The following is a 23,990-nucleotide window of genomic DNA, read 5'->3' as shown; positions in this document are numbered from 1 at the left end:
CCCCACTCTCTTCTGGCTTGTAGAGTTTCTGCCGAGAGATCAGCTGTTAGTCTGATGAGCTTCCCTTTGTGGGTAACCCGACCTTTCTCTCTGGCTGCCCTTAACATTTTTTCCTTCTCTTCAACTTTGGTGAATCTGACAATTATGTGTCTTGGTGTTGCTCTTCTCAAGGAGTATCTTTGTGGCATTCTCTGTATTTCCTGAATCTGAATGTCGGCCTGCCTTGCTAGGTTGGGGAAGTTCTCCTGGATAATATCCTGCAGAGTGTTTTCCAACTTGGTTCCATTCTCCCCATCTCTTTCAGGTACACCAATCAGATGTAGATTTGGTCTTTTCACATAGTCCCATATTTCTTGGAGACTTTGTTCATTTCTTTTTACTCTTTTCTCTAAACTTCTCTTCTTGCTTCATTTCATTCATTTGATCTTCAATCACTGATACCCTTTCTTCCAGTTGATCAAATCGGCTACTGAAGGTTGTGCATTTGTCACGTAGTTCTCGTGCCATATTTTTCAGCTCCATCAGGTCATTTAAGGACTTCTCTACATTGGTTATTCTAGTTAGCCATTCGTCTAATCTTTTTTCAAGGTTTTTAGCTTCTTTGTGATGGGTTCGAAATTCCTCTAGCTCGGAGAAGTTTGATTGTTGGAAGCCTACTTCTGTGAACTCATCAAAGTCATTCTCCATCCAGCTTTGTTCCATTGCTGGCGAGGAGCTGCGTTCCTTTGGAGGCGGAGAGGTGCTCTGATTTTTAGAATTTCCAGCTTTTCTTCTCTGTTGTTTCCTCATCTTTGTGGTTTTATCTACCTTTGGTCTTTTTTGATGGTGATGTACAAATGGGATTTTGGTGTGCATGTCCTTTCTGTTTGTTAGTTTTCCTTCTAACAGTCAGGACTCTCAGCTGCAGGTCTGTTGGAGTTTGCTGGAGGTCCACTCCAGACCCTGTTTGCCTGGGTGTCAGCAGTGGAGGCTGCAGAACAGCTAATATTGCTGAACAGCAAATGTTGCTGCCTGATAGTTCCTCTGGAAGCTTCATCTCAGAGGGATACCCAGCTGTGTGAGGTGTCAGTCTGCCCCTACTGGGGGTGCCTCCCAGTTAGGCTACTCGGAGGTCAGTGACCCACTTGAGGGGGCAGTCTGTCTGTTCTCAGATTTCAAACTCCGTGCTGGGAGAACCACTACTCACTTCAAAGCTGTCAGACAGAGATGTTTAAGTCTGCAGAGGTTTCTGCTGCCTTTTGTTCGGCTATGCCCTGCCCCCAGAGGTGGAGTCTACAGAGGCAGGCAGGCCTCCTTGAGCTGCGGTGGGCTCCACCAAGTTTGAGCTTCCTGGCTGCTTTGTTCACCTACTCAAGCCTCAGCAATGGCGGGCGCCCCCTCCACCAGCCTCACTGCCACCTTGCCGTTAGATCTCAGACTGCTGTGCTAGCAGTGAGCGAGGCTCTGTGGGTGTGGGACCCTCCGAGCCAGGCGCGGGATATAATCTCCTGTTGTGCCGTTTGCTAAGACCGTTGGAAGAGCGCAGTATTAGGGTGGGAGTGACCCGATTTTCCAGGTGCTGTCTGTCACCGCTTCCCTTGGCTAGGAAAGGGAATTCCCTGACCACTTGTGCTTCCCGGATGAGGCAATGCCTTGCCCTGCTTCAGCTCACATTCAGTGGGCTGCACCCACTGTCCTTCCCCCACTGTCTGACAAGCCCCAGTGAGATGAACCCAGTACCTCAGTTGGAAATGCAGAAATCACCCATCTTCTATGTCGCTCACTCTGGGAGCTGTAGACTGGAGCCGTTCCTATTCGGCATCTTCTTGATTGTTTTTTATTTGATTTCACTGAGTATTTCTCCCTTCATTTCTTGTATCTTTTTTTTTTTTTTTTTTTTTTTTGAGTTGGAGTCTCACACTGTCACCCAGGCTGCTGGAGTGTAGTGGTGTGATCTCAGCTCACTGCAACCTTCTGCCTCCGAGATTCAAGCAATTCTCTTGCCTCAGCCTCCCAACTTGCTGGGACTACAGGCTCACGCCACCATGCCCAGCTAATTTTTATATTTTTAGTAGGTTCACCAGGTTGCCCAGGCTGGTCTTGAACTCCTGACTTGTATCATTTTTTTTTATTTCCTTAAATTGGGCTTTGCCTTTCTCTGGTGCCTCCTTGGTTAACTTAATAACTGACCTTCTGAATTCTTTTTTAGGTAAATCAGGGATTTCTGCTTGGTTTGGATCCATCGTTGGTGAGCTAGTGTGATTTTTTGGGGGTGTTAACCTTGTTTTGTCATATTACCAGAGTTGGTTTTCTGGTTCCCTCTCATTTGGGTAGGTCCTGTCAGAGGGAAAGTTTAGGGCAGAAGGCTGTTGTTCAGATTCTTTTGTCCCATGGGGTGTTCCCTTGATGTAGGGCTCTGCCCCTTTTCCTATGGATGTGGCTTCCAGAGAGATGGGCTGTAGTGATTGTTATCTCTCTTCTGGGTCCAGCCAACCCAGCAAGTCTATCAGGCTCCGGACTGGTACTGGGGGTTGTCTGCCCAGAGAGCTGTGATGTGAACCGTCTGTGGGCCTCTTGACCGTGGATACCAGCACCTGTTCCAGTGGAGGTGGCAGGGGGTGCAATGGACTTAGCTTTGGTGGTCTAATGCTCTATTTTTTTTTTATTATACTTTAGGTTTTAGGGTACATGTGCACAATGTGCAGGTTTGTTACATATGTATCCATGTGCCATGTTGTTTTGCTGCACCCATTAACTCATCATTTACATTAGGTATATCTCCTGATGCTGTCCCTCCCCCTTCCCCCAACCCCACAACAGTCCCTGGAGTGTGATGTTCCCCTTCCTGTGTCCATGAGTTCTCATTGTTCAATTCCCACCTATGAGTGAGAACATGCGGTGTTTGGTTTTTTGTCCTTGCGATAGTTTACTGAGAATGATGTTTTCCAGTTTCATCCATGTCCCTACAAAGGACATGAACTCATCATTTTTTATGGCTGCATAGTATTCCATGTGTGCTCTATTTTTGTGCCGGTTGGCCTCCTGCTGGGAGGTGGAGCTTTCCAGAAAGCATCCGCTGTGGCAGCATGGAGAGGAACCTGGGCTGAGTGGGGCCCTAGAACTCCTAGGAGTATATGCCCTTTGTCTTCAGCTACTAGGCTGGATGGGGAATGACCATCAGGTGGGGGCGGGGCTAGCGTCTGAGCTCAGACTCTCTTGGGCAGGTCTTGCTGCGGCTGCTGTGGGGCATGGGGGTGAGATTCCCAGGTTAGTGGAGTTGTGTACCTACTAGAATTATGGCTGCCTCTGCTGAGTCATGCAGGTTGTCAAGGAAGTGGGAGAAAGCCAGCAGCACAGGCCTCACCCAGCTCCCACACAAATCGAAGGGCTGGTCTCGCTCCCACTGTGCCCCCACAGCAGCCTTGAGTCTGCTTCCAGGCAGTGGGCCAGCAGGGCTGAGAACGTGCCCCAGGCTACCTGCCTCCCAGCTGTGAAAATGGGGCTTTCATTCTTCCTTCACCTGTGGAGGCTGTGACTGGATTCACGCCCTCCCCCGAGTTCTGGCCAGGAGGCTTCTCCTTAGGTTGGAATTGTTACAAAGTTCAGCTGGAGGTTTCCCTCTCCCTGTGGCCTCTCCCCAGTGCCTCTGGCTCCCCTCCGCAAGGACCCCTCTGAGGTAAGGCAGAAATGGCTTCCTAGGGAACCCAGAGAGCCCACAGGGCTTTTCCCGCTGCTTCCTCTGCCCCTGTATTTCGCTCAGCTCAGCTCCAGGTGAGCTCAGAATCTTCTCCTGTGATCTAGACCTTCAGGTTCCGCAATGGGGGTGTGTGTTTTTGGGGGTGAACGGTCCCTCTTTCCCACTTCCACAGCTTGGGCACTCACAGTATTTGGAGCATCTCCCAGGTCCTGCAGGAGCAATCTGCTCCCTTCAGAGGGTCTGGGGGTTCTCTCGGCTTTCCTCATTTATTCCTGCAGTCGTTCTTGATGCAGAAGTTCACGACGCGAGACTCCACACGCTCTTCTTCATCCGAGTGGGAGCTGCAATCTGGTCCTGCCTGCAGTCTAGTCCCACCCACCATGATCCTCCTCCTGGGTGTTGACTGTTCCCGATAGGTGTTTTTGAGCTTTGTTCTGGGACACTGCTGAGTTGTTTGGGAAGAGCATTCTCTGTGAGGCTTGCCTTCAAGATTGGGTCAGGAGTGGCCCACCGCAGAGACAGTGCCTGTCTGGGTGCTCTGCCCAATGCCCTGAGTATTACAGCTCAGGCTTCCACCCACGGGAGAATCCGCCAGCATACTGTCCCATGCTGCTGTGGGGAGAGCAGGCGGGATCCAGCTCTCTCGGGAAGCAGGTGCTGTGGTCTTGGGGGGTCTTCCTCTGGATCCTGGTTTCCTCACCTGAAAAGCTGGGGGATCTTGCTAGGTGATCCTGACATTTCTTCCTATGCCAGAAACCTCCCTTTTTACATTGGGATCAGTAGACAACTGGTCTGGGCAGAAGCTAAGCTGTGTGTAAATCATGCACAATTTTGTTTTTAGTTCTGATATTTTTAGAACACTTGCACGTGGAAAACACAACATGCTCAGTGGTTTGTTTTATAGAGTGATCGTTGCTGCCAATTCTTACATCTCAAAAGGGATTTCTAGGTATTAATGTGACCTAAGCCTTCCTCCCAGTAGTAACCCAGGCAGACTTAAAACCACCAGAAAGTGACTCATACAACATGTGTTTCCTTTGAAGATGGCCATGCCCTCAAGTCCTGGAGCTGACGGCTGTTTCCTCAACACGGGGTGGTGGTTACTGTACTTGGTTAGTGTAATATCTGACTTCAACCCCAAGAAGTGCACTGGCAAATTTTAAATCACACTTGTTATTTAACTGAAATGATAATGGTAAATACAGGTGCGAGATTTTTTTCGTTGATGAAAACGTTGTGGCTTTGGTCCTGGCTGTGTTATGTTTTTTTTTTTTTAAAGTTGTGGCCAGCCTTCTGCCTCTGGATAGATGGAGGGGACATACTTTTCCCTGCTCCCCCATTAGTACAATCAAAACCCTGGACATGAAATAAGAAACCAATGTAAGAAGACTCTGAAAGGCGGGCTGGAGAATGCCGGCCGGGGACCTCAGACCCCAGGAATGACGCCATGGCAAGGTCCCTGGGTTTTCTTTTTGCCTGGGATGTCTCAGACACAGAGCTGAAGAATCCAGCAACCCAGAGCCAACAGGCTCAGACAAACCATCCCCAAGAAAAGCCTGCTTCCTCCAGCCACAGAACCAGTTAGGCAGCAGCAGCCTCACAGCAGACATTTCCCGACGCGGACGTGCAGATGGCCAAGGCGCACAGGAGAGACGCCTCGGGGAGGTGCTAGGGAAATGCAGACAGAAGCCGCAGGGCCTGTGAGCTCACCTAGGAGAACGGCTACGTTAGAAATGGCAACACCACCAAATGCAGGCGAGGGTGTCGGGAACCTGGGTCCCTCATACACGGCTGGTGGGAGGCAAGGCCCCTCTGGAGACCAGCTGGGCAAATAAACATCCAGCTGCCGTAGAGCCCGGAAATGGTTCAGCGCCAGGTGTCCTCCAGTGGGTGAGTGGCGACAGATACTGTGGTGCAGCCACACCGTGGGTCACCACTCGGCAGTGAGAAGGGTGAACTGTGGGTCACTCCGCAGTGAGAAAGTTGAGCTGTGGGTGCCCATGGCAACCTGCGTGGCCCTCTGAGCATCACGTGGACTCTCGAGAGGTCACCTACTGTATGACTTCATTTCTATAACATTCTGAAATGGCAAAATTACGTAGTTGGGGAGCAGACCGTGGCTTCCCATGGTTACGGAGGGGACAGGGTAGGAGGGAAGTGAATGTGACAATAAGAGGGGCCCTTGTGGGGACAGGAGTGTTCCCAACATTTGTCCCCTGGCTGCGATACTGTCCCACTGTTTTCCAAGATGTTCTCATTGGGGGAAATAGGGCAAGGGGACGTGGGGCGTCTCTATATTCTGTCCTGCAACGGCATGTGGGTCTACAATTATCTCAAACTAAAAGTTTATTTTTTTTTTAAGAAAAGTCATGGCACTTCAATGAAAATTTAGAATTTTAATGCATTTGCAGGTGATTCAGAACCTAAGCTTCCAATCAGAGATTGCCCACCCTTCCTTCCTTCCTTCCTTCCTTCCTCCCTCCCTCCCTCCCTCCCTCCCTCCCTCCCTCCCTCTTTTCTCTTTTCTTTTCTCCCCTTCCCCTTCCCCTTTCCCTTTCCCCTTCTTCCTTCCTTCCTTTTTTTTCTTTCTTTCTTCTTTTTCTTTTTTTTTTCTTTTTTTTTTGAGACAAGATCTTCCTCTGTTGTCCAGGTGGGAGTGCAGTGACATGATCACAGCTCGCTGCAGCCTTGACCTCCCAGGCCCAAGCGATCCTCCCGCCTCAGCCTCCCAGGGAGCTGGGACCACAGGCCCCCATCTGGCTAATTTATTTGTTGCAGAGATGAGATCTCCCTCTGTTGCCCAGGCTGGTCTCAGACTTCTGGGTTCAAGTGATCCTCCTGCCTTGGCCTCCTAAAGTGCTGGGATTACAGGCCTCAGCCACTGTGCCCGACCAAGATCACCTTTCAATACAAAGTGAAATGTGCTAGATTCAGTTCTACAGATGAGGACTGATGGCTTGCTGTCACCGTCTTAACACTTATTGATCAAAATGTGAACGTGTTGAAGTCAATGCAGAGATTTTGTGGATGATCCCAAGCTGCTTTTCAGAAAGTCACTCATGGCACTTCCTGAGGGCTGTGTGGGTTGTTGTGGGATGAAACGGCCTCTTCTCCATCCTGCAGCATCTTTAGCATCCATCGGAGTGGCCACTGCAGGTCAGAGCATGGAAGTCCCGTAAGGGCCCTTCTAAGTATCGCTGCGAGGCCAGCTTAGTGGCGTTGCTCTTCTCCCGGGGGGCTGAGTGGCTGCCAGAGCCCCCAGCACCTCCACTGGGCTTCTCCCATCCTGGGCCTGGTCTTCACCGTGACCTCTGGCCACACCAGGGGCATTTGCAGTGAGGAAGGGGGTCTTTACCACAGCGCTCCTCTCTCAGAGCTGGATTTGCGACACTGGTCTTGTGGTCAGGAGCCAGGGGTGAAGTCCTGAGCCCTTCGTCCTCCTGGAGAGACAGGCCATACTCAGTAAGCCTCCTCAGGGTGTTCTTACACTCAGCTGGGTTTGGGAACCAAACCTTGAACTTCTCTGTAGATAAACCATTTAGCCCAGAAAGAATGCAAGTCAAATGTTTACAGCCTTGTGAGGTCACGGGAGCTGCAGAGACATGGACCGTCCCACCCCAGGATGCCCCCGAATCACAGGAGGTGGCTCTGAAGGCTGCTCGGTGTCCTCTGCATTGCATGGTGGTATTGAAGCCCCAATCCAGAGGCTCAACGCTGAGTAAACAGCCGGACAGGGACAGAGTGGAGCAAAGCCCTAACTGGGCCAGCCTCCTCGTCAGCGACACTGAGGTTCACTGCAGTGATTCACCGGCGGTGGAAGGACATCCATCAGCCGTAAAGCTTTGTCTTCCACACGGAAACCTTCTGCCATAAAACGACTTACCAGAGGTCAACCCAAAGTACTTCTGCAGCCTTCGGATGATGACTGGGAAATAAATTGTTTTTATTACCTCCTCAGAGACCCCGAAATAAAAGATAGGCAATCTGCACTGTTAATTTAACAACTTCCCCAAGGAAAGTATGAAGGTGCAATCCCAGTCTGAAACTGACAGTGAAGCCCGCTGTGGAAACCTGTCCAGCAGAGGAAGCATTCTCTCTACAGGGGTTTCAGGAGGCCCTGGGTGTAAACTCGACCTCTCTTGGATATGTATGCCCTGGGTTTTCCCCGACTAACAGGCTCAGGACCCTTCTTTTTCTTGGTCAAATGCAACTCGGCATGTGTGTAAGACGCCCAGCGCTTTAATGCACGTCCTGATTGTGTCAGTGGCGCAATTCATGGGTACATCCACAAGTCCTCGTCGGGCTAGTCCCCTGGGCACCGCCTGCCCTGTGCCTTGTGGCTCGCGTGCGTGTCACCGATGGCACATTCCTTGGCACCCCAAACCCCTCGCACTGCTACGCTGTCCGTCTGCAGCTCCCGTGCTCGCCCTGCTGATGGTGGGCTTGAGCAGCGTCCACAGTGTCTGCAGGGCTCGTCTGCATCTGAGATTCACGCTGCGTTGCTGTGATTCCCGGTGAAGGCACAGCCCCGGTCCCAGCCCTCCTGTGATCCCATTGTGGTGAGGGGCTGGCACAGTGCTGTAGGGGGTGTCTGCTCTGAGCTTGCGCCCACCCTGGCTCCTGCCCTAGGGCTGATCCAGGCTCACCAAGGCAGATGCAGCTGTGACCGGACTCTGCCCAGTGGGTGTCCCACAGTGTGCTGCCCTCACAGACCCCCACACAGGTCCCTCAGACCCGCTCCCACCCTGTTGGGGAACTGTGGGTCTCCTGGAGCCAGAAATGCCCTGGTCTGGGACTCAATGCAGAGTGTGCCACGTGGGGCCGAGCCCTTGGCATGAGCCGGCTGGACCTCCCGCATGGCTGAAGTCCCTGCCACGCCCAAGGTGGGGGTGTCTGGGCCGCCACCAGCTGAGATCTCCCACTCCCGCAGCCTTTGGGTCTCTCTCCAGTCGCCCTGTCTGCCTCCCAGGGTGTCAGGAAGGCCGCGAGAAGACGTATTGACCAGAACAGCCTTACACACACCCTTGAGACTGGATGATTCTCTACACCCTGGTTCCTTATGAGGGTTGGGGGGTGGGCAGAAAAGCTCATGAAACCCAGCAGCCACCCCCAGGGCCAGAGCGCAGGCCACGCCCCGCCAGCAGCTATGAGCTCCGTCACCTGCCAACAGCAGCAGTGTCCTTGTGGGGAAAGGAGATGCCTCCGTTTACCAAGGCTGTGATCATCCGAGGGGCAGAGCCTCCCAGCCGCCCCAACATCATTTCACTTTAGGATGCGAGGCGAGACTTGAAAGCCCCTTTCTCTCTGCATGAGGACCCCCAGCTGCGCTCCCCGTTCTGTCTGCATGAGGAACCCCAGCCACCTCCCCATTCTGTCTGCATGAGGAACCCCAGCCGCGCTCCCCATTCTCTCCGCGTGAGGAACCCCAGCCGCGCTCCTGGGCGGGAAGGAAGAGCTTGCCGCAGACCCCAGCTGGTTGCCTGAGCCTGGGCACTTGGGGGAGATTCACACCATCCCTGCTCATTTTCATAAGGAATAAACTCAACATAGTTACCGTATCAGTTCCCAGACTGGTGCTGGAGAAAAATATCAACTCTGCTTCTAGGGAGATGCCAGTGGGAACTCAGACCAGGGTGGCCAGTGCGGGACCCAGAGTGGACTTGAATCCGTTTGGAGGAGCTGGGCACTCCCAGGCCTGGGATGGGAGGAGGGAGGCCAGTCTGGGGAGCTTTTTCTGCAGTTTGGACAAGGTTTTAGCTTTCTACACTTTCCCTCCTCCAAAGTGGAAATCCATACATGGGAGGCTGAGGTGAAAGGATTGCTTCAGCCCAGGAAGTCGAGGCTACAGTGAGCTGTGATTGCACCGCTGCTCTCCAGCCTGGGCGACAGAGCAAGGACCCACCCCCCAACCCCACCGCTGAAGTCTCCCTGAAACAAAATTAACTAAATGCTATGAACAGTGGGTTGATTAGAAGTTAGCTCCTGGGATGGGTCTAGATGTTGACCATTGTGTATTAGCAACCATGACCCTTTGAAATGGATTCTCTTTCAACAACTGCTTCACCTATTTTAAGTAGCAAAACTATGGGAATGACAACCGTCTGAGCAGCTAGATTTTATTTTCCCTTTTCCTCAAATGCTCAATGCCCTGTGACAGGCAGATGGGAACCAGTTTCTGCTGCCATCAGTGAGCACTGCACAGAGCGTGGTGCTGCAGCCAGGAGAAGGCAGTGGTGGCCTGGGGCGCGGTCCTGGAAAGGAGGGGCCGCCCGAAGGAAGCTGGAGCCCTGTCTCTCGAGGGCCGTCTGTGAGGACTTGAAAGGAGGTGGGAACGTGTTATCGGAAGTGGGGAAGACGACCCTTGTGTGGAGGTGGGAAGTTTACCAGAACAGTCACCTGTGATGGTAGAGAACCCGAGTGCACAGGACAGGACCCGGCCCTTCCCCAGTGGGTTCTTCATCCCCCTGGAGAGTCCCCTTCATGGGTCCCCAGGGAGGACAGTGGGAGGTGGGCCCACAGTTCTGGAGTCCGCAGGAGCCCACCCGACGCTCGTGTGGTTGGGGTCAGGAGTCACTAAAAGTCACTTGAGTGTCAGCTGGTGTCTCTCCTTAGAGCAGCTTGTTATCAAGAGACAGCAAAGCACCTGCAGAACCTCCTGTCCCATCTCTAGGAGTCCGTGCCCATCCAATGTCCTCTCATTCCCCAGCAGCAAGGCCAGCTGAGCCCCCTTTCCTCCTCAGGCCCTTCTTCTTGCATACTTCTCAGGCCTTTCCCAAGCTGCCTGGGGTTTTGTCCTCAGGATGGAGCTGGAAAGGGGGGAGAGGCAGTGCACCAGGCCCGGGGAGCACCCTCTCCTTTGTAAATGAATATGCCTCTGATGATGTCTGCGGGGCGACCTGGGCACAGCCTCAGCCCCGTCCATGGGTCCAGCCCCTCGGTCTGGAGTGGCATCCTGAGGGCACCTTTCTCCCCCTGTACCCCGTGACAGCTCCCAGCTTTGCCATCTGCCCGAGCCTGGTCCCTCCAGCCCCCATCTCACACATGCAGAGCTGACATCCGCTCTGCCGGGCCCTTCTCCCCGTCCAGGTGGAGGCCGGTGGCCCTGCAGGGTGAGACGTGCCCAGCCTCTTCCTAGTTCACCTGTCAACCCTGCGGGCTCCTTGTGGTTCCTGGGTGTCTGCATCGCCTCCCAGGCGATGGGTCACCTCTGACCCTCCTTTCACCCTCCCTCTGTGAGGCCATCTTCGCTCACCCGTGGAAGTCTACTTGGCTGCCCTGTGGCCTTCCCACCTGCCCGTCCTGCCACCTCCGCTGGTCTCTGAGCCCCACACCCACACAGCTCGGCTTTCATCAAACTGCAGGGCTCATGTCCAAGTCTCCCTCCCATGGTCCTGTGAACTGACAAACAGGAGGCTGGAGACAGATGCAGGAGTGACGGGGGCCTGTGTTCACCAGGAGAGGAGACGCGGGCATGGGGTGGGCCTGTGTTCATCAGGAAATGGGAGCAGGAGTTGGGGGGTGGGGGCTGTGTTCACTGGGAAAGTTCCCATGTGTGATCTGCCTGCTTGTCCCTTCCATCCTGGCTGCCTTCACTGCCCTGTAACAGGTGACAAGAGCAGAAGGTAAACAAGGACAAGAGGGAAAGGTGATTTTTTCCCTCTGTTGGGGAAAGCTGGTCATGGTGGGGATGGAGGCCCCACGAGCGGGAAGGCCCCAGAGGGACACAATGGACCTATTAGGAGCACCGGGGGTCCTTGCCCCTCTGGGCAGCCAAGAGGAACGTTTGGGATAGGAGCTGGGGTAGAGAAGCAGTTGCCAGAGAGGAATATCAGAGGGAGAGAGGAGCAGCTGAGAGGGGAGGAGCACCTGGGGGAGAGGAGCAGCTGGGGGGGAGGAGCAACTGGAGGAGAGGAGTAGCTTGTGGGGAGGAGCCTCTGAGGGAGAACAGCTAGGGGAGGTGCCTGGCAGCACGGAAGGAAATTGTGAGGATCCCACCAGCCTCGTCCAATCACCTCTTCTTAGACAATGAACAGCTTCCCTGGGGTTGAACCAGGAGGACTTGCTGTGACCAGTGATCACTGATTGCCTACACCGGGTCCCTAGTGCCTGGCCATGGATTGGTGGCTGTCTGTGGCCTGTTAGAAGCTGGGCCACACAGCAGGAGGCAAGCAGTGGGTGAGGGAGGGAAGCTTCCTGTGTATTTACAGCCACTCCCTTTGATGGGACACAGAGCCAGACCCTATCGCCAAAAAAAGAAAAAAAAAAATTCCATCTCTATTAAACAGTAGCTCCCATTCCCTCTCCTGCCAGCCCCTGGCAGCCACCATTCTACTTCGTTCCTGGGTTTGCTGACTGTAGATCCTGAATATATACGTGAAATCATGCGGCATTTGTCCTTCTGTGACCGGCTCATTTCACCCAGCCTAATGTCTTCAGGGATCCTCCTGTCTCAGCGTGTGTCCGAATCTCCCTCCTGGTTACAGCTGGATGATATTCTGTTACTTGGATGTTCTGTGTTTTGTGTAGCCACTCATCCGTCGATGGACGCGGGTTGCCTCCACTGTGCGGCTACCTGGATTGTGCTGCTGTGAGCTGGGCACGCGCTTCTGTTCCAGTACCCGCTTTTCGTACTTCTGGGCATTTCCTGGGTGCAGCTTGCGGGTCTCTGTGGAGGAGCCCGGTGACAGGGTCCCTCTGCCGTCTGAGAGCTCGTGGTTTATATGCACCGTTGCCACGGTGTGGCCTCACAGCCATGTACAGAATTCTGAGTTTGAAGTTGGGTGCCCACTCCCTCACTCTCTGATTCCTAAGGGGGAAAATAATTCACCTGTGCTGAGTGTTCATCCCGTGCTGGGCGTGGGATGTGCTCTTAGATATGGGGTCCCTGTCTGGGGGCACCATATGGCGGGCAGATGGGCTCTGAGGTCTGGGGCTGGTTCCCTGGCCTGCGTCGTCCAGGTAGCGTCCCCAGCGCTGGGGTGAGGGCAGGTGGCGGGTCCATGTGCCCCCGTCCTGGCACACGAGCCCCTGAGCTCCAGGCCAAGGCTCCGGAGGGAGCCCGCTCACTGCGGTGTGCTTTCCCCTCCAGGTGAATGAGAAGATGTAGTGGACACCCCAGCGCCCGGGTGACACCTGCTGGGAGCTTGGCGTGGACACCCCAGCCACCCCCAGCCCAGCCGGAGCACCCTACCCCTGGGCACCCCCTGGCCATCCAGCCTCACCATGTCCAAGAGGGGCATGGGCAGCCGGGCCAAGGGGGACAAGGCAGAAGCCCTCGCGGCGCTGCAGGCGGCCAACGAGGATCTTCGAGCCAAGCTTACAGACATCCAGATCGAGCTGCAGCAGGAGAAGAGCAAGGTGGGCTCTCCCCAGACCCCCACCCTTGAATGCCCCTCCCTCCCGCCTCTCCTGGGGCCCAGAGGCTCTTCCTAGAGTGGGTTTGGCCAGATCCCTGTGGAAACCCCCACCCAGTCCTAGAGGCTGCTTGGGACAGACCACGTGGTGGGGGGTGGGGTGGCAGCAGTGGGAGGCTTGAGGGCCCTGTAGGCGGAGGTGCCGTGGTGGTGGCTGCAAACCACGGTGAGCTCACAGAAATTATCCTCTGCTGCGCGGGGACAGCCCTCCCATCTGGGGCCGCAGGGCCTTGTGGGTCTGTGTCCAGTGGTGCCATCCTTGGAAAGGACGCTGACTTTCCCACTGCAGCGTCCGTGGTGGAACTGACCTGAAACAGAGTGGGCGGGTATGGCTCTCACATGGGAATAAAGGAAAAAGACGGGCCATCGGTTTAGAGCTTCCAGGTTTGGAGGAACAGCACCTGTTAGCAAATGTGGAGAGGCAGGGGCAAGCCCAGGGGGATGGGGAGGCCCACGACGGGCTCTGGCTGGATGCCCAGCACTTTGGGGCTCTTGAAGCCTCGGGAAAGATTGGGCTGTGCTGGCAGCCAAGGGATGGGGTCTGGAGCAGGGGGGAGGGGCTGACCAGAGGACAGGCCAAGCCCTGGGGTTGGCCATCCCCGCCTGAACCTCTTTCCACCTCTAGCATGACCTTTGCCCTCTCCTTTCCATCTCCTGGTCCCCAGGAGCCATTAAGAAGTGTGCCCGGGCTCCTGGAAGGAGAAGGCAAAGGAGAGCATCTGGAGAGAAGGCAGCACCAAGAATGGGCCGGGAACGAAGGCAGGTGCCTGCCGCAGGCTGGGAAGGGTCTGGGTTACGTGTGGATGGTGTCCCCACTCCGGGCCCTCATTCTTTCCCTCCCCGATGCTTGCCCATCAAAGGCATCTCTCTCAGGGGCCGCGTGGTCTGGTGGTGGAAGGCAGTCGGGTTATTTGGGGCTGGTTGCTTAACCTCTGACTTATTCAACCTCCTGTGATTTCACCTCCTTGTTATATCAGAAGAAGAAGAATGTTTCGTGACATTTGATAATCATGTGTAGTTCAGATTTTGGTGCCCACACTGCAAGGAAAGTTGTATTAGAACATGAGTCATCCCAGCACATTAGGAGGCCAAGGCAGGAGCATCACTTGAGCCCAGGAGTTCAAGACCAGCCTGGGCAACACAGGGAGACCTCATCTCTACAAAAAAAAATGGACACATCAGGCAGGTGCAGTGGGATGCTCCTGTGGGCTCAGCTACTCGGGAGGCTGAGGGAAGATGATTACTTGAGTCTGGGAGGTTGAGGCTACAGTAAGCTGTGATTGTGCCACTGTACTCTAGCCTGGGTGACAGAGCGAGACCCTGTCTCTAAAGAAATAAAAATGATAAAAAAATCCCACTGCTGCACCTGCTCATTTACATATTGTGCTTGGAATTGACCCACAAAACCTAAAATATTTACCATCTGGCCCTGCCGCCATTCCTCCCCCTCCTGCCGTGAGTTCCTTCTCTGTAGGATGGGGATGAACACAGCCTGTGGCCTGGAGTGGGGATTGCTGCTGAGGCTCCGGGGCACAGCTGGGGGAGAGTCTCGCTTCTCAGATACCAGAAGGCGGATGGCATGGGGACACGGTCAGTAAATGTGCGTCCAGCACCTGCTCTGTGCCAGGCGTCCGTAAATCCCAAACAACAATGCCCAGAGGCCCAGACTCGCTGCAGGAGCACAAGGTCAGGGTGCCAATGCCCCCCCTGAAAATGGGGAGTTGCCCCAAATGGAGAGACCAGGCTGCACGGCGAGGCTCAGATGTGGCTGTCGTCTGTGGCTGTCATCTTCCCTCTCCGCGTTTTGCTGGTGGAAGAAGAGATGACTTGTCAAGAGCCCAGTGAGAATGAAACCCTTTGTTTTACTGAGTAAAAATATAACAATTATCTTTATTTTAAAAAACAGAGTCTCACTCTGTTACCCTGTCTGGGGTGCAGCGGTGCGATCTCAGCTCACTATCGCCTCTACCTCCTGGGCTCAAGCCATCCTCTCACCTCAGCTCCCCAAGTAGCTGAGACCACAGGTGTGCACCGCCATGCCCGGCTATTTTTTTTTTGTTTTTACTTTTCTGTGGAGAGTGGGTCTTGCCATGTTGCCTGGGCTGGTCTCAAACTCCTGGACTCAAGTGATCTTCCTGCCTCAGCCTCCCAACGTGCTAGGATTACAGGGCCAAGCCACTGCCCCCGGCCAATAATTATCTTCTTAACACAAACACCACATGTGGACATCCCCAGCTTTAGTCCCCAGTTCTCTGTCCACCCAGTTACAGCGGCAGCATGTGATTTTTTGTGCAGTTTTGCCAAAACACATCCATCTGCGACACCCCGAGGGACACACGCTCCTCGATGGTCAACAGGCCAGGCCTGCAGGCTCTCCGGGTGCTGGCAAGGGTTCCAGGGCCGGCGTCTGAGGGCTGCGACCCAGACCCGCTGGGCACCTTGTGGGGCGTATTTAGTTGCACCTGGAGGAGAGGATGTATCCTCTTGGCACGACGTGCAGAAGGCACCGAAGGAAAGGAACGGAGAAGCAGCCTGTTTGCCTCAGAGCTCCTCGTCCTGGACGCCCTCACCAGAGGGTTCGTGTTATGGTTTCCTGCATAAGCGATCTGAGCCCCGCCTCCTCAGGCATAACTGACAGCATGCTGGATGCACAGGCAGCAACTCGCTTTTGCCGAGTGACCACAGCGCCTCTTGGAGTCAGTTCCACGTGGAACAGTGCAGCTGGCATAAGCTTGTCCATGTTATTCGCGTGCCCCACCGTGTTGGGCCTGTCGACGGCATCCAGGCTGATTCGATTCTCGGCTGATACCGCCGCCCTGTACCTGGGTCTTGGACCACATGCAAAAGAATTCCTGCAGGAGGCGTTTCTGCAAGCCAAATTGCTGGGCCAGAGCGTGTCTGTGTTTGCAGTTTCACGGTGACGTCCCCAGGGCCCATGGAGAACAGAGAGGGCCCTTCAGGGAGGTCCGGCTGGCTCCCAAGGGCAGCTCCAGGAGCCGGGTCCGGGCAGAGTCCTCGCCGCTGGCTCACACCTGTGGGAAGGTGCTGGCTGCTCTGGGACCACTGGGGTTCAAGATCATGGCTCAGTGCTGCTACTTCCTGCAGACCTGGTTATCCAGGCTTAGCCAAGGACTCTGAAATATTCTCATCTCTGCCAGGGCGTTCTTTCTAGGCTGGGGTTTTCACACCTCACTATGCAGCAGAGCCTGGACCTTGGTCCTGCTGGAGCAGAAGCTGCTGAGAGGCTTGGGGAGGCATTGAACATGCCCAGGGACGCTCAGCGTCCGCATCGTGGACTTACCCTCCCACGCCAGCTCCTCTGGCCAGCTCTCTCCCTCTCAATCCTGCCAGTCCCAGGGGACAGTGGATTTCCAACATTAAAGGAGCTTCTGGTCGGGTGCGGTGGCTCACGCCTGTAATCCCAGCACTTTGGGAGGCTGAGGCGGGCAGATCACGAGGTCAAGAGACTGAGACCATCCTGGCTAACACAGTGAAACCCCATCTCTACAAAAAAATACAAAAAATTAGCCGGGCATGGTGGTGGGTGCCTGTAGTCCCAGCTGCTTGGGAGGCTGAGGCAGGAGAATGGCGTGAACCTGGGAGGTGGAGCTTGCAGTGAGCCAAGATCACGCCACTGCACTCCAGCCTGGGCGACAGAGGAAGACTCCGTCTCAAAAAAAAGAAGAAAAAAAAAAGCTTCCAGGAGATGCAGAAAATAATTATTCTTTGTCTCCTCAACTTCCCGGGTCTGCAGCTACCTGAAGCAGGGGGTTGGAGGGGAAAAAGGGTGGGTGGGACACAGATGGAGCCTCGGACGAGAAAGAGCCCCTGGGCCATCAAGACCCCAGATCATTCTCTGACCCTGCTCCTACCTCATTAACTCGTCCCTCCCCTGCCTCATTCGCCTGCTCTTCTCCTACCTGGTCCTGCCTCCCACTGGTGCCTCCAAGCCACACCTGGACCTTCCCAGCCAAGGGTCATTTAAAACATTCAAGGCCGGGTGCAGTGGTTCATACCTGTAGTCCCAGCAGTTTGGAAGGCCGAGGTGGGAGAATCGCTTCAGCCCAGGAATTCGAGACCAGCCTGGGAAACATACAAAACCTGGTCTCCACCAAAAAAAAAAAAAAGTGTGTACACACACACACACACACATATATTAAAAAAACTGGGCATGGTGGCACCCACCTGTAGTCCCAGCTACATGGGAGCATGGCTTGAGCCCAGAAGGTCGAGGCTGCAGTGAGCCGTGATTGTGCCACTGCACTCCAGCCTGGGTGACAGAGCAAGACTGTCTCAAAAAACAAAATTTTTTAAAATTAAAAACATTCAAGGTTAAAAAAAGATCGTGTGCATACAGAAAAGAATATGGCAGACAGGCAGATAGGCACCACCCACAATTAACAAATGACCTCATTTGGGTTCAAATATAAGCAAACTAGAAGCTCTCTGCCCAGCTGCCTGCCCTTGCTCCTGTGCGCCGCCGAGAGGTCTGGGTCCCCCTGCGCCCCGGCATCTTCCTGGCCTGAGAACGACAGCAAGGGTCTCACAGACGGTAGCGAGACCTCAGCTCATTGCACCTGAGGATCCTGAGGACCCTGGAGCCTCCGGCCGCTTTTCTTCCAGCTGCCACCCGGGCTTTCTCCTCTCCCTACTCCATTCCATAAATGGAATATCCCATCTGAGTTGACCTTTGAGGCTTCCTGAGTGGGGAAGGGCTCGAGGCTGTAGCTTCTGCGTGGTTAGAAACAGGACCGTGGGAAGCCTTCAGGGGCCCCTGGGCTGTTGCAGCTCCGCAGCCCACACAGCATCTTGGCCTCTACCACAAAAATGCGGGGATCCTTGATTTGCAAAGCCCTTGCATAAGTCATGGCCAAGCAGGGAAGAGAAAACAGGAATTCAGTCATTACAACGGGCAGCATCAATGCTTCTGAAGTCTTTACTGTGTCCACGCCAAAAGTAATATCGTCATTACAACCCCAGGACAGGAATCTGTAACTAGACTTGCAGCTGTGCAACCGGAGCCTCCTATCTAATTTCCAGCAGATCCAGATGTCTCAGAAGCACCCGTGGGGGAGAATCCAGTTCTGGACATCAAGAGGGAAATCAGTGGCCTGCCAGGAGCCCTTCCCAGAACAGACCGACCCTGCCCCAGCGGCCTCCGGCAGCCTGGAGGGGACAGGCAGCCCCCGAGGCAATCTGGAATCCAGCCGTGCTCTGGAAGCTCCCACAGCCCACTGGTGGCCAAGGCGGCATCTGGTGGCCTCCACCAGCTCAGGCACGGGCAGGTGCTCCCGGGCTGCTGGTGCCTCCAGCAGGGTCTGAGCCTTTGCAGCTCCCAAGGCCGTATCCCAACGTGGGGCCCACTGATAGATGGGCTCAGCCTTCTGTGCAGTTTCCCTGTGGTTATGTGAAGATGTGCTCTCACGTGGTGATTACATCCGTTTACATTTAACAACCGAGGGAGGGGGAGCTGCTTGTTTCTCTGCCACGGTCCTGGGCTGCCGTGCAGTGGGGAGCTCATCTCTTTATCAGGAATCATCAGAATTCTGCAACTGCATCATCACATTTTGCAGGCTGCAATTTTCAGGGTAAAGAAGGTCCCTGTGAGTTCTGGAAAAAGCATTTTGGATTTCAGTTCGATGGTTAATCGATCACCGAGGAAGACTTGAGCAGACTGAGATTTGACAAGTCAAGAATAAAATGATTTAAATAAAAGCTGACTCCTCCAGGTGCCAGCCCTCTGGGAGGGGAGAGATGGGACCGTTCCCAGTGAAGAAGGGGAGGGACTCACAGGGAGGGCTCTCGAGGGAACCGCAGGGGTGTGAACTTGGCCTTGTCTTGAGGAAGGTGCAGCGTGGGCTCCTTTAAAGCAGGAAAGAGCCATACATGTCATGAGGATGTAAGTCACCGTGTTTTTGTTGTGGACACGAAGGCTCCAGCTCTGGTCTGGGCACAGCAGGGCCCATGATGCCTGTTCCGGGGTTTGGCCGCTGCCCGCCCTCCTGCAGGCCGAGCCCCGACTCTTGGAACTACACGCTGGATGAGGAACCAGTGCAGGGAGCAGAGAAAATTCACGGCAGTCACACCTTTCGGAGGTGCCCGGAAAGTCCTACAGGATCCCAGCTCTAACTGGGGGGCCTGCCTAGAGGTGGGAGACCCTGTGGAAGCTCGGGCCTCCTGCCCCCACACGAAATGTGTCCCGGGCAGCTGTGCCCCTGCAGACCTGTGAAGGGAGGTGGCAAAGACGGAGACAGGGGCCGAGGCAAGGGGTGGCAGAGCCAGCAGACACGGTGGGTGGTGCTGGGGTCACTGCTGAGGAAGTGGCCTTGGAGCAGAGACCCCCCATGAGCACAGGAAAGTCCCAGCGTGGGAGGTGGCTCCAGGTGGGAGGTGGCTCCAGGTGGGAGGTGGCTCCAGGTGGGGCTAGAACCCAGGTAGGCATGGGGTGAATGGGCATGGGTGTGACCTCGAGCGCCGGGAAGGCCAGGGCAGGTGCAGCCCTCATGGGGAGGGTGCAGAAGAGGTCAGCAGAGGTGGCCATGGGCCCTGGGGGCCATGCAGGTGTGGGGCAGGAGGGGTCCTAGTAACCTAAGGTCCACATGGGGACACTTTGGAGGGAGAAAGGGGGTTACTGATCACTATGCTGGAACAACAAGGAAAGCTGGCCTCCCTGGACTGCTGGGAATCCCACCATGGTGAGGCAGGGAGCTTGGGCCATGCTCCAGGCACAGCCAGCAGTCTCTGGCAGCCTTAAAGCTGGACATGACCTGACTTCTATTTGCATATTATATATCGTAAATATGTTTATATATTTAAAATATTTTGACGTTTTAAACATACCTTCTGGCTGCTGTGGGAGGGGCTGAGGGGAACAGAGAGCAGTGGGAGGCAGCTGCTCAGAGGTCTGTGCCGTGGTTGAGGGTGGCAGCCGTGGAGGGGCATGGGGCAGAGGCACCAGGATATGTGGGCAGGTAGAGACTCTCCTAGGGGGAGAGTCTGTGGGTGGATGGTGTGTGGAACTGCTCTGGGACACGGGGGAGAGGAGCCAGGAGGTGTGGGCAGGTGGGGGTAGAGTGTGCGGGTGGACGGTGCATGGGATGCTCCAGGCTTGGGTCTGAGCAGCAGTGGCCGGCTGCCCTTTGCTGAGGTGGCATCTGGGCGAGGATGATGGGCACTGGGGGCCGGAGGACATCAAGGACTCTGCCTGGGACAGGGCACCATGGAGCCTCACACCAACATCCAGGCAGGGGCTGCCATGTGGGCGGTGAGCATAGGTGCCCGCTGTCCCATGGGGCACACGGGCTTCAGGTGTGGGAGCGGGGTCTCCGGGTGGTGGGAGATGCTGCCCAGAGAACAGTGTGAGGGGAGACAGGGCTGGGACCTGCCCTGGGCACTTGGCTAGTCAGCTGGGAAACCCAGATCGGGCAGTGAGGAGGCCATGCTCTTGGACTTCACCCACCTCATGCCTGCTTCCAGAACATTCCATCCCGCCTCTGCTCTTTCGGGCTGTTAGGTTTTAAGAAGGGTCTCTTTTCCTGGTTCCTTATTTTGTTCAATTGTGTTCTTTTCTTCAGTGTTTTTGTCTACAAAGTCCCACGTGGCTCTGTTTTCACAGAGATTTACATGAATGTGTTGCATTTTAAAAAAAAGTCTCCTGCCTTGCCCTGCGGACTGTCTGCTTATTACTGTGGGTACCTGGATGTTCTGAGCCTATAGGAGTGGGGAAGTAGTTCCTGTGAAGAGTCTAGGATTCGGATGCTCCTTGTCCACAGCCACTGCCCTTGGACAAGGCAGCTCTCCACCTCCCCTCGGACACCGGCTCACATGGCGGCCGCCGCTTCTTGGTCAGCCTCCCGCTGTCTGGCTGCAAATCCCATCTCTTGCTCCCTCTGTCTTTCCCTTCTGCCCCCTTTGGCTGCTCCATTCTTTCCTACTCCTCAGAAAAAAATAGTTCTCATCAGAGAACATGCACAGCTAGGGTTTGAAAGACCGTGACCTTCCCACTTTCTAAAGCATGACTTACTGAAATATACAAGAAATACACCTACCTAGTGACCAGGACACTGTATATCCCTGGTCTGAAAGCAGTTGTCACTTTGGTTCAGGGCTCACTAGCCACTCTTGGCCTGCTTTAGGGGATTCAATTTGCACCTCCCAGGATTCTGTGATAAAGCTCAGGAAGTAGCTGATCTGTGAATGGCCAAAAGCATTAGCAGTATTATTTAAGGACATGCAAATCAAAACAAAGTTGAATGCACCCAGTCGCTTTTATACATGGCAGATCCCTGGGGTCGCTGATTGGGTGGAGAAGTGATGCCCTCAGGAGCCACTGGAAGCCTCTCTGCAGGTGCCTTGGCCACCAGTGCACAGCCCTGAGATGCTGCCAGGCTTCTGTGGCAGTGACTCCACTGTTAGGAAAAGCGGAATCCAGCACATACACAAGGTGTTGGTTTTAGCTCTGCTAATGATAAGGAACAAAGCGGCCACCTGGCTGTCCCAGCCTGAGGAAACTGCTAAGGACGTTAGGTTGTATTTACGCAGCAGACTGCCCTGCAGCCATTAGAATCTTGTTGAGGAAGAACGTTTGCTAATAGAGGGACTCCTCACAGGGCTAAGAAAAGCCTGGGAAAGAGGCAGTGGGGCTTTGTGGAGGTTTCCTTTTGAGGAAAATCTTTGCCTGTACCAGGTCATGGAGACGCTTTCCTACGTTTTCTTCTAGAAGCTGTGTTGTTTTACCGTTCAATTTTATATCGGAAACCCACCAGGGATTGATTTTGGCACATGACATAAGTAGGGTATGACTGTGGCTGTGAGATGGAACTGGCACCGTTCACGTAAAAAAGGCTTTACCTGCTGCACTGCAGTTTCACTTTGACAATCCATGGCCACATGTGTGAGCCTGTGTCGTGGACAGCATTACTGCCCTGTCCTTCGCCTCTCCCGGGAGGATGACTGTGCTGTGTGACTTTGCAGAGCTTTGCTTTGTTCTGGCCAGTGCAGCAGTGATCTGGGCCAGGCCCGAGCCCAGCCCTCTGTGTCCCCTGCTTACTCCTTCACTTCTGTCCTCTCTGTGAGGAGACTGTGTCTAGACTAGTGGCCAGTCCCAGGAAAAGTGCCACGTGGTACCCACTGTGCCCAGCCTAGGCCACCTGACTCCAGCTATTAGACTCATGAGAAAAAATGAATGGTTGTTGCTTCTGTGTAGCATGGCAAAAGTTTACTGATTATTTTTGAGACAGGGTCTCATTCTGTCACCCAGGCTATAGTGCAGTGGTGCAATCACAGCTCACTGCAGCCTCTACCCCCCGGCTCAAGCAATCCTCCCACTTCATCCTCCCAAGTAGCTGGGACTACAGGCGTGCATCACCGCACCTGGCTAGTTTTTTAATTTATTTTTTTTTTGTACAGACAGGGTCTCACTGTGTTGCCCAGGCTGGTCTTGAACTCCTCAAGCCGTCCTCCTGCCTCTGCCTCCCACAGTGCTGGGATTACAGGATGAGCCACTGTGCTGGGACAGCAGAAGTTGGCTGTTGTTAGTCATGGTAGCTCCCTGATAGAGTCTGTTTTGGATTCTATTCTGTCTTGGTTCTTTGCATTTCCATCCACTTTTAGAATCCATTTGGAGATTTGCATTTTTATAAAAGCTTCTATACATAGAATTGCATTGAATCTATAGATCAATTTTGGGAAAATAAACATGTTTATAATATTGAGTCTTTGGGTTCGTGAGTATGATATATTCTTCCATTTATTTGAACACTTTTAAATTTCTGTCAGTAACACCTGGTAGTTTTCAGCACAGGTCTTGGGCATGTTTTCTAACACATATTCAAAAGTGTTGGTTTTTTGATACCGTTATAAATGGTACATTTGATATTTTCATTCCTAATTATTTGCTGATGATATATAGACATCCAGTGATTTAAGACAATATTTGAATTGAGCGTTCCTCAACTCATTCAACCAATCTAATGAATACATATTTTTTCCAGGATATGCGAAAAGCATGGTGAGTGGCTGCTGTGGTCGGGCAAGGGTGAATTATGCATGAAGTGTTAGCTGGTGTGGCTCTGATTCCATAAACACTTCCCCGAGCTGCCAAATGCCAATCTGTTCAAATTAGTGCTGAGCACTGTTCATACTACGCAGCTCTGCAGTCAGCTCCGGCACTGGCGGGTCACTGCAATTGCAGCTAGGGGTCACCCTGGCGGGTCACTGTGATCATGGCTGGAGGTCACCCTGGCGGGGCACTGATCATGGCTAGGGGTCACCCTGGCGGGTCACTGCGATCACAGCTAGGGGTCACCCCGAAGGGTCACCGCAGTCGTGGCTGGGGGTCACCTTGGTGGGTCACTGTGATCATGGCTGGAGGTCACCCTGGCGGGGCACTGATCATGGCTAGGGGTCACCCTGGCGGGTCACTGCGATCACGGCTAGGGGTCACCCCGAAGGGTCACCGCAGTCGTGGCTGGAGGTCACCCTGGCGGGGCACTGATCGTGGCTAGGGGTCACGCCAGTGGTACACTTCTGTGATCAGAGGGGGACTCTGGGCCCCCTGCTACCGATGGGCTGGGATCCCACCAGTGGCCCAGAGGAGGCCTCCGCACAGCCGCTTGTCAGCCCGGCTGCACTCATCTGGGTCCTTCTAGGCGCCACAGGCCTGATCTTGCACTCTAGTTTTCTGCATTATCCTGGAGTCATCTCAGGGGAAATTACGGCTGGTTTAAAATAGAGATGTTGACCTGTGACTCGGTGCCGGCAGGACAGGACTGGCAGAGGAGGTTGGTGTGTTCCGCTTCAGCATGTCATTCACATAAACGAAATAGTCCTTAAATAGTTGTCTCCAAAGAGGACCCCAAATTCTAGAGCAATTATTGTTGGAGGTTAGCAGAAGATAATTT

General features: G+C 54.1%; 1 protein-coding gene across 12 annotated transcripts in view; it reads left to right on the top strand.

Moving 5' to 3' along the window:
- Positions 1–23,990, top strand: part of JAKMIP3 (Janus kinase and microtubule interacting protein 3) — a 166,600-nt gene that overhangs the window by 73,763 nt on the left and 68,847 nt on the right. For all 12 annotated transcript variants that reach the window (XM_055245199.2, XM_063616498.1, XM_063616499.1 and 9 more), the window contains one exon: positions 12,765–13,033. In XM_055245199.2, coding sequence (XP_055101174.2) covers positions 12,899–13,033 — 135 coding nt within the window. In that variant the 5' untranslated portion in view covers positions 12,765–12,898. The remainder of the gene's footprint in view (positions 1–12,764; positions 13,034–23,990) is intronic.

This window comes from Symphalangus syndactylus, chromosome 2 (genome assembly GCF_028878055.3).
Source record: "Symphalangus syndactylus isolate Jambi chromosome 2, NHGRI_mSymSyn1-v2.1_pri, whole genome shotgun sequence".
Taxonomy (NCBI): domain Eukaryota; kingdom Metazoa; phylum Chordata; class Mammalia; order Primates; family Hylobatidae; genus Symphalangus; species Symphalangus syndactylus.
Note: the sequence above shows the minus strand (reverse complement) of the source record. Positions and strands in the feature narration are given on the sequence as shown.